Genomic DNA, 11,061 nt, shown 5'->3' on the forward strand with positions numbered 1-11,061 from the left:
CAACAAAACATAACTTTTTCAATTGAACATTATGTCAAAACATTGTTTTCATGGCAACATGAAAGCATATTCAGCACAGCTTGATGGCTATGTTTTCTCAAGTGTTAAATAGAAGCACAGTCGCCAGAAATATTTAACCAAAATCTAGCATATGACCGTTTTTGTACTAATTCCTTCAAATTTGGTATGGAATGTGGTTAACTTCCGCACTTGGATGTGTGCGCATTCACCCAGGTGTACAATACAATACAATACAATACAATACAATACCAACAGAGTGAGAAAAGAAAGACCAAAAAGAATGCAGCAAATAAAAGGGTTACACTTTGGTCTCTGCTTGTTGTTAACTAAACCATCATTGACTATCAAATGTAATTTTGGAAACATTTCATGTCATTCATGTCAACAAAATTGCCTTTTCTATGACAAACTGTCCAGTAGGGTGCAAAAGTATCTTTTGTTGTTGTTTCAATTACCTTTTTCAAAGCAGTCATTTTGTCACAGTAAAACTGGGCCAGATGCAAGATAATGCAAAGCATACAAAACCAAACTTGATGAAGGTGCAGACACAGGGTTGCATTTTCACCATTCGAGTTTGTTTGGCATCACTGCATCTGCCAGCCCCCCAGAATGCTAATGGCACTGCCAGTTGGTTCTTCACCCCCCATAAACCCGGAAATAACCTCACTAATGAACAGACACACAAACAAAACATTAGTACGGCGCTCATCACTGATCGTTCTGTTATTTGTTACTTTTGTTTGACTTTGGCGGAGGTCTGTGCTGTATTGAGTGGCATTGTAGACATTTTAAAACAGCAAATCTAATGATGGAATAAGACTTTTGCGCATTACTGCACATTGGAAATTATATTTCCTTTTTGCCCACTTTGTAAAAGACAACATACATCTGGAATCTTAAATCTCAAAGATGATTTCCTAAATTAGTTTCAACGTTTCCTTTAAGGCTGTGGTTCTTAACCTGGGTTTAATCAAACCCCAGGGGTTCGGTGGAGGTCAAGACACACACCCCATTTATGTGATTCATGATTACGCAGTCTGCTTGGACAACATTAGCTGCCAGGTAATCACGCTACATTGCATAATTAGCCTATCAGTGCTACAGGGAATTTGGTGTGCTTTGTAGTCGACTTGTGTGATGGTACATAATGTGATTTCTTCATTTATTTTAATCCCTTTATACTAACTACTGTATGTCAAAAACAAAATTGGTTGGACAAATATGTGCAGTATGAATTCACATGCACAACAGAATGTAGCCTATGGTGTTCCACAAGGTTCAATTCTAGGGCCTCTGCTGTTTTCAGTTTATCTGCTGCCCCTTAAGTGCTCTATAAATACAGCGTTGAGTGATGGGACTCGGTGCCTTAACTACATGATTTGTAGTTGAGCAATTCTAGTCCAGCACAACTACTTTTCTAGCAAAACTAAAGGAACACTAGGATGGAGATGGCGAATTCAAGAACAAAGTGCTTGCTGAATTCAAGGTGAAGAATGTCAAAATTGATGAAAAGGCTCCTCTCCCTGTTCATTTCTTCTTATTATTATTTTTAAATAATTTAATTGTTGTTTTAATAATTTAAAATGTTAAAGGTACAGTGTGTAATAGTTGACCACTAGATGTCGCCAAATAATAGAATGCAGCCAATGCACACATATTTTGAAGCACGCGAACTATGGTGACTCAGAGAGACCAAACTTCGCAAACCTACCACCAATAGTGTCATTTGGCGTGAGCGAGGGGGCATCTCGGCGAGCGAGGACGACTTAGCAGGCGGGGAGAACCCCGGCAAGCGACTGAGTGGGCTGGAGTTAGCGAATAAGCGTGGGGGAGTTAGCCGAGCTACAGGCTGGATCGAACGGCTAGTGAGTGGGTGGTAATGTCATACCATCTTTACTTATATAGCAGTGGAAGAAGCTAGTAAAAGCTTTTGAGAGCAAAGCAGAGGATGACAAGCGGCAGAAGCCTGAATGACGTGACTCAGCGACAACCACATGCAGGCCCCAGCTGTGGAAGATAAGCATTGGGTCTGTCACTAGCTGTAAGTAGGTCTAACTACGTTCGCAAAGTCCATAGCAGGAAGATGGCAGCGAAACATGGCAGCCTCTTGTAAGGTGAGGCTCCACCCATGTAATATACCATTTGCTAGACCTAAGATTATTTAAAGGTCCCCTGAAATGAACTTTGCAGCAATGACGACAACCATCCTCTGGACGCCCTAATACTGTATCAGAGAAATTTTCATAAAATTGTATGTTGTTGTAGAGTTGCAGGCTCCACTAGGAAGGTCTACTGTTAGCCTAGCATCAAATAAGCGGATTTTGGTGGGTGTGGCCAAGGCTCGCCAGACATCTGTGTGTTCTTGACTACAAAATATGTTGGGCGTGGCCAAGTCTCGTCTTTTCCATGCGCTCCTGTTTACAAACTGTGTCTTCACGTCTGCACCTGAAGGAATATTTACACCTGAAGGAATATTGGCACATGCTTTTTTGCGTGCTTTAGTTTCAATAGTTGATAAGTGAAAGATGTTCTGCTAATCCACGTTTGTGTTGTCCCAAACTCCTGAAGCAGTCGTCAGTCAAATGTTTGCCACAAACTAACACATGTTTTGGGAGTTGCTTGGGCATATTTAATGTATAAATAAAGTCCAACCAACAAGCCTTTCTGTGGCAGAAGAAAATTTTTGTTGTTGTCCTCTGTACACTCTGGTACAGAGCAGTTCCTATGGGCTTGTTATGCTGCCATGGTGTCCTGCTTCTGCTGTTTGTGGGGGGAGGGGTTGAAAATTGTGAGGGTGGAGTTCGCGCTGAGCTAGTGATGTGTAAAACCAAAAAAGGTGGGGCTAGTGATGTGTAAAACCGAACTGCTGAAACAGCCCGTTTGAGAGTACTGTTTGAGCTACTTTGATATCCATAGTATGGGGAAATATGGGTCGGTTATCTCACAGCTTTGGGGACTTGGGCATAAGGCATATTTATGACCAAAAACCTAAAAAAGTGAACATTTTATTTCAGGGGACCTTTAAAAAAAAAAGTACATTAATGTGATAGGATATATTTGTTTTGCATATTATTAAAATCAATTGTGTTTTTTTTTAAAATCATTATTAGTTCACCACTAGATGGCTCAAGTTATTACACATTATGCCTTTAACAAAAAACATTTTATTTTTCAATAAAAAAAGGGTTTGGTGAATGCACATAGGAACTGGTGGTGTTCAGTACCTCCAACATGGTTAAGAACCACTGCTTTAAGTTTAGATATGCTGGCTCAGGTTATTATTTGTCCTCAACAGTCCCCAAAATAAATACTAGCTTGCATCTTTAATGAAACATTTGATCTTCTCTGGTTGAGTGACATATATACATGCTGGTTTAAGTGGTTAATTGTGCAGAGAGAGAGAGAGAGAGAGAGAGAGAGAGAGAGAGAGAGAGAGAGAGAGAGAGAGAGAGAGAGAGAGAGAGAGAGAGAGAGAGAGAGAGAGAGAGAGAGAGAGAGAAGTCTAATGGCATGAGGGTCACTGAAACTTTGTTCATCACACTCATCGATGTTTATATTATGCTAGTGTTTGTGTGTCAAATGTGCAAATGACTGTGACACGCTAAGCAGCCATATTTGGATGCAAGTACAGCTAGTTCATAATGAGCTTGAGTTATAGGATATATGGAGCACCAAAACTGCCAAATTTCAAAATAAATAAATGACTTAAATAAATACATAAATGACTAAAAGTTAAAATAAAAATGAATCTAAAAAATATAATTCGAAAATTATATCCAAAAAAATATATATATAAATGGAAATAAATCCGTTTTTATTTTCACTTTTAGTCATTTATTTATTTATTTAGTCATTTATTTATTTAGTCATTTATTTATTTTGAATTTTGGCAGTTTTGGTACTGCCAAGTGGAAATGTTATTCAAATGAGGGGGCGGTCCTAAGCGTGTCTTGGGTTGGACTCCGCCGTTGTAAACTGCCTGTCATTGGTCGAGTGAGCAGCTCGGCGAACAAGGAAGTCTCCCCGGCTTGCAATGGAGAGCTCCAGCAATGGACGACGATCGTGTCCACTGTCTGCTCTAAATAAATAAATTACTAAATAAATAAATTACTAAAAGTGAAAATAAAAACGGATTTATTTCAATTTATATATATATTTTTTTAAATATAATTTAAGTTATATATTTTTTATTTTCACTTTTAGTAATTTATTTATTTAGTCATTTATTTATTTTGAATTTTGGCACTTTTGGTCCTCCATAATAATATATAGGATTGGCTATTAAATAAATAAAATAAAATAAATAAATTAAATAAAATTAAAATAAATGAATTAAAATAAATAAAATAAAATAAAATAAAATATCTGACCGTGAGATTACATTATTTTAGGCAGGGAAAATTAAATAGTAAAAGACAAAAACTGCTGTTCATTCCACAATTTGAGGCCGTGAGTATTGAGAGTGTTGTGACAAATTAAAAGAAAAAGGAGATAGAGGAGTAAGACCACACCATAACAAACCAAAAACAAACATTTATCACTTCAGAATTGGTGTTGTGGAATGGCTGGTAGACAAAGTGTGTCACAGTGAGAACTCCAAAACGCAGTCATTTGAATTTGGTTTGGAACATACGTCATACTTGAGCATTAGCTTGTGACATTTCCTGTTGAAAACAATTCCTTCGTCTCACCCGCATCCTTGACGGGGAAAATCTCAGTTTTCCTCACATTCAAACGACGTCCCGACTACTCAACTGCTACCACCTCACGTAAAGCAACTCCAGTTGAGTGTGGAGCCGGCTACAACTACTGCACTGCTCAGATCCGCACGCACGCACACACACAGTTTAAAACACGCCTAATTTGGCCAAAACAGCTCTTATCACAAAGACATTATTGCAATTTAAGTGTGCTTTCTTCTCGAGTTCAATTATAAACATTTCCCGAACAATCAAAAATAACAACATGCAAATGAAAAGGAAATGAATCATAAAAAAAGGCCAGACAAACAACGACCCTACATTCGCAACACACTGACAATACGCAAGCACGTGGTGATGTGTTGGCTTCACAGTCATTGTCTCGCTGAAGTGGAAGGGTTTTGGAGAGTTTCTCAGCATAAGCAGTCATTTCCTCGCTACCCCCAAAACTTTTTTTTTTTTTTTTTTTTAAATCAGAAGATTTTTAACTGGACACTCATAATCCGCTCTGAAATCATTGATATGGAACCCATAGAGTTTAGTTTTTGAAAGAGTCTGAATTCTGTACAATTCTTGGAAACTGCAGAAAGAAGTTCATTGTATCAGCCTTAAAAGTTCATTTTCCAAAAGTTTGTATGAGTGAAAGATACTGCCCCGTTATTATCTAGGGTCTTCCAAGCCACGTCCTCTGCTTTGCACCTTTTCCGTCTTGTTAATTCTCACTCGCTACTTGAATGAGTTGCAGCCAAAGATCATTAGGGCTCTTCTGAGGGCCCTTAAGGGGGCTCCAGTGGAGTAGTATTCCTCCAAAGTGCCCTTGGCAGACTGGAGTGTATCTCTTGTGAGCAAACCTATTGCCAGCAGATGAATTCTTCTGCACAAGAGGAGAAAAGTATCCGCGTGCGTTTGCATGTCGGGGTCTTGTGTCATCCGTTCACAGCATCAAACGGACGTTGGAAGTTACAGTGTAGCTCCCCTCAGAAGATGTTCGGATGAACTCGCTGAGTCCTGTGCTGAGTCAAAGGTCGCGGGGTCGGAACGCAAAGGCGCGTCGGCACTCGGAGACAGACAGAGGGCGACGGTGGGAATGTTTGGGACAGGATGAAGGGCCAAGAGGATGAGGCACGCAAAGCTAGCTCGCCAGATTAATTGAGGGTGATGTAGGCTGAGGCCTTCTCCTTCAATTGTCGCAAACACAGATGACAGCTCCAGCTTCCTGGAACACACACGCACACACACAAATCATGAGTTCAATCACTGCTATTGTGAAGACTTTTAGATTAATCCTTCATCTCAGAGTGTTAAGTAATGCTGTAAAAGCTTGATGCCGGAGCATCACATTTGGGCCCGTGGTTAGCGGGTGGAAAGGATTTGACAAGTAGGTTAGTATGGGTTTGGATTTGTGACATTCATTAAGAAACAAAAATGCTTCATATGTAAAAATCAGTTTTATGCAGTGAGAGTTCATGAATGATTGCTGAATGCTAACATTAGCGTTTGGTACAGTTCTCCAGGGTAAATTTGACACATTTAAATTTTCCCAGTTAACTTTTATATCTCACTAACCCATCTCGGTGTGTTAAAATACATAATATGAAATCTACTTTAAAAAATCTCCACAGGGATATTATGTTCAATATCACTCTCACGTTTAAATATCACGTTGATAAAGTGAATACAATCCTTGAATTTTTCACTCATAAATTTTAGGCATTTTAGAAATTATATGTCAACAACTGCTCCTCACAAGGGTCGCGGGGGTGCTGGAGCCTATCTCAGCTGGCTTTGGGCAGTAGGCGGGGTACACCCTGAACTGGTTGCCAGCAAAACGCAGGAGTGGAAATCAATCCCACAAAATATGATGAGTCCATCTCATACATCTCATTTAAACATAATTTAGAGAAATGGTTTTCAGTCATGCGTGCTTTGCTTTTAACTATTTTGTTTGTATTATGTCTGTATTATTGATTTTTATTTTTGCTTTTGTTGATGTTGCTTTATATTAGCCATCTTCCTTATAGCAGGAAATTAGCCTTTTGGCTATAATTTGGTGCATTTATATTTTATTTTTGAAATGTTCATTAATGTACATTGTGCCTCTACAGCAAATAAAACACATTAAAGATAACTAGTCAAAAAAAATAAATGAACATGGCCGACTGAGTGCTGCATAAAAGTGACACTCTTTCTGTATAATCAGTGACATAACGCTTTTGCCATGGAAACACACTACTGTATGTTACCTATTTCCATGACAACAACATTCAAAATCCTGATACAGTAAGCATAGCAATGTGCACTAGAAGGCACGCTCTAAAATTCAGTAGTGTGTTGAAGGATGAACATAAAATATACCAGCTCACAGATTTTTTTTGATGATTTATAATGATGTCACTTGAAATTGCAATAAAAAAAAAATCCAATAATTGGTATATTAAAAGCTAGGTTTGGTTAGCAAAGGTGTTACTGTACATACCTTCTGGAGGTTCAGACATAGGAGGGCTCAGACAGTACATGTGGTAACCTCTGTCACAATCGTCACAAAACAACAGTTGATCCTGGAACAGAAAAAAAAACAAAAAACAAAACAATTGCTCAATTCAACTCATAAGATAGAGGGCTCCATTTTGTAGACAGCGCACCTGCGCCGTGGCGCAAATGCCGGTGGATCTTGATTTCCCTATTGGTGCAAGGCTGGCTGTGCGTGTTTGCCAATTTGGTTGGCAGACCGGTCTCCGCCAAGCCGGGCGGTTCGGCACAACTGGAGGAGCGTCTTGGAGATGCACCTGGCGGAGTGACAATTTGGTAGCAGAAAATCGATCTAAAACGTACGACTGCACAGATCACAACTAACACCATTGCAACGGAGACAGGCGGTCTAATGCGAGGTATTTCGTTTGGACGATTTATTGCATTTTATGCAAAATCAGTGATCAGCTGCCATGTTTTAATCCTATAAAGCCCAACGTATTATATTAATTACAACACATTTTGAACCCTCTATTTCATGAGTATAATGTTTTTTTCCCCCATTAAAACCCTGATGTATATAATTTGAAACATGCATTGCACGGCTTAGCCATTAGAGGGCAGTATCACCCAGCTGATGGCTTTTCCAGCGACCTTGTAAGATCGCCCCAATTGAGAAAGGAGAGACAACTATACTTATTAATAGTGGGAAATGTTCTTTCTGATTTTTGGAAATATTAATATGTTTTATATGTCTGTTTATTATTCTAATTTTGACAGTTATAAATGTATGAATTTAAAGCATTTTGACCGGATGAATCAAATATGACACAAATCAAAAGTCATATGTCGACGCCTTCTTAAAATAATCGCCCAAGTCATTTTTTCAGATTTTCCAGGAAATTGAAACATTTGCATCATGAGGAGATGATTTAAAAAAAAAAAAAAGTAAAAAATAATAGAATGCCATATATGGGCTCTTTGAATAGCTAGACTACTTCCTGAACTGAATACCACATTTTTGTTTCCTGTCTTTCATGAGTGGACAAACTGATTAATCCAGGTGTGTCTGGCCAATGTTGTTGTAGTTACTGAGATCAGGCACACCTGGATTAATCATCTTGTCCACTCATGAAAGACAGGAAAGGAAGGACTGGTGTTGAGTTCAGAAAGTAGTGGATTTGTGCAAAGAGCCCATTTCACAGTTCAGGTTTTATAGTTTGCCCAACCAATCATTTATGTCATTGATTGGCTCCACAAAATAAAACATGTTATATTTAATCGGCAGTTTTTGAAGAGCTCACCCCCCATGCATTTCAATTGATGTCAATTATACATTTTTATTTTTTTTTTATAGTGTAGCTATATTGCTCCACCTTCTGACTGAATCGGTGATCATCTGATTGGATGATCTGATTATGTGTTTTTTTTGTTTTGTTTTTTTTAATTCATTGATCGCTGATAGGCTAAAATTTCCTAATTATCCATCCATCCATTTTCTGAACCGCTTGTTCCTCACAGGGGTTGCGGGGGGTGCTGGAGCCTATCCCATCTGGCTATGGGCAGTAGGCTGGGTACACCCTGAACTGGTTGCCAGCCAATTGCAGGGCACACAGAGACGAACAACCATCCGCACTCAAAAGCACACCTAGGGACAATTTGGAGCACCCAATTAACCTGCCATGCATGTTCTTGGAATGTGGGAGGAGACCGGAGTACGCGGAGAAGACCCACGCAAGCATGGGGAGAACATGCAAACTCCACCCAGGAAGGACTGGGTGGAGCCTGGACTCGAACCCGAGTCCTCATTACTGGGAGGCAGACGTGCTAACCAGTCACCTACCGTGCCAAATTCCTGATTATGTCAAGCCTAATTAAAAGTTTAATTTCTTTGAACGAATATATATATTTATATATCAGCAATATCTGACATAAAAAAATAAATAAATAAAAATAATAATAAAAAAAACCTCTGTGAGTGTGTGCGTGGGTGTGTGTTTGCAGCCACATAACAGGAACATGAACTATACACTGAAATGGTCTTTTGTAATGGGAGTTTAAAAAAATGTTGTACAAAATATTGTAATTACTGAACATAAAGCTTTATTGATTTCATTCTGTAATCATAAACTAAAGTGTCCAACAAGAGCAGGCCTTGCTGTTTGCACATGTGCACAAAGCAGGTGCAGTGGCATTCCTGTTGCTGGGCAAATGTTCCATTCTCAACCAATTAAAGTACAGTATCATAGAGAGATTACTCTTTTTTTTTTTTTTCCTATATTTTCCACTAATTTCCTATGGAGTGAAATCTTACGTCATTCTCAGAGGTGCCGCACAGGCTGCAGGACTTGCACTCGATGCACTGCCAGCGATAAGTCCTCACTGCAGCTGTCATGTTCACTGTGAACTGCAGACAGGACGGGTGGCCTGGGTGCGCCACATGCACACACACACACACACACACACACACACACACGCACATGCCCACACAATTTTCACCACTACTTTCTGTACTTTGAACTTTGCCGGCCATCTAACCATTAATTGGATTACTTCTTGATTGATTCAGATATGAGAGATGTTGACATCCGATTTCATTAAAAAAATGGAAATTATTTTCCGATAGCATCTGTTTTGCATATACTGTATAATTTATGTGAAATTTTATAGTGACACATGAAATCTAGTGGTATTTTGTGAATAATAATCAAGGTACAGTATTTGGTAAAGTCAAAACAATACCAAGCAGCTACTTTGTTAAGCATTTGTTTGCATTGCTATCCAAATGCTACTGTACCTTTTCCAATCAACATTTTTCCATCTTACAGTTACTCTCTACTCTAACGAATGCAAATAATTAAATACAAAAAATGTAATCCAGATTTCCTTTACTTGCAATTTTCTACTTTAAAGAAAAGGACCATACCAGTGTTTTGCATGCTTTAGCCTATTCATTACAAATCATGTACATCTTTTTGGTTTTATTTTTTATTTTTAGATAAAAAAGAAATACTAAATGGACAATATTTATATACAAATACTATACATAAAAGCAAATAAGAATACAGCAGACCTGTCATATTCAATTAGTGCATTATTAATAATTTACAATGTTTTTAGCATTCACTCCACTCAAGACACAAATGGATGTATAAGATCATAAATGGTACATGTACAGACAATATCATACTTGATTTCTATTCACAGCCTAAATTCATGTTCGAAAATCGGGAGGAAACCCCCCCACCAAACATTAATGGTATATGGAAAATGCATGCAACTTACAACATGATTCTACACATTTGTTTATTTTCACACAGGAAGGTGAAACCCAAAACTATGTTTAATTTTATTACAAAAACAAAATAAAATAAAACATTGTAGTCAGTGAACCAATTAGAATGTGGACAAACGCACATTTTAATTCTGAGTATGTATAACCATAATAACTAAGCTCCGTAGGGCCTTCTTCTATATTTCACTTTAATTTTATTTTAACTCCTTGCTGTATGAAGAACACATAAAAATGTGTTCAAGAAACAAACAAAATAAATAAATGTTGTCCACGCATCAATACAATGAAGGAGGAAAAAAAGTACATCTTTTTCATATTTTTCAATACAATGTGGTGCCTTAAATAGGCTATACTGTAGTTACAAAGAATAAAAATGCATAACTTCAGGATGAAGTTGACTGTCTCAATTTCAGCAATTTATTCCGTTCATGTCCACGAACATTTTGGCCTCGGGGACTTCATCAGATTGTGTGTTCTGTTGACATGGCCACAATAAATTGGTGAAATGGAGGTGAGTCACTTTTATCTCTGAAGAACTGTTTGTCGGCTTCCTGTTCACCGTTGTGATTTTGGTTT

The 11,061-nt window shown here is 38.2% G+C and overlaps 1 protein-coding gene across 3 annotated transcripts in view; it reads right to left on the reverse strand.

Moving 5' to 3' along the window:
• Positions 1-3,433: 3,433 nt before the first annotated feature.
• The window catches only part of dpf1 (double PHD fingers 1), a 50,715-nt gene continuing 43,087 nt past the window's right edge, over positions 3,434-11,061 (reverse strand). For 2 of the 3 annotated variants that reach the window (XM_077541554.1, XM_077541553.1), the window contains exons 10-13: positions 9,505-9,617; positions 7,364-7,507; positions 7,198-7,279; positions 3,434-5,937 (exon numbers count right to left, since the gene is read on the reverse strand). In XM_077541554.1, the coding sequence (XP_077397680.1) occupies positions 5,867-5,937; positions 7,198-7,279; positions 7,364-7,507; positions 9,505-9,617 (410 nt within the window). In that variant the 3' untranslated portion in view covers positions 3,434-5,866. The remainder of the gene's footprint in view (positions 5,938-7,197; positions 7,280-7,363; positions 7,508-9,504; positions 9,618-11,061) is intronic. The other variant, XM_077541555.1, reaches the window with a different exon arrangement.

Source organism: Festucalex cinctus, chromosome 13 (genome assembly GCF_051991245.1).
Source record: "Festucalex cinctus isolate MCC-2025b chromosome 13, RoL_Fcin_1.0, whole genome shotgun sequence".
NCBI lineage: Eukaryota > Metazoa > Chordata > Actinopteri > Syngnathiformes > Syngnathidae > Festucalex > Festucalex cinctus.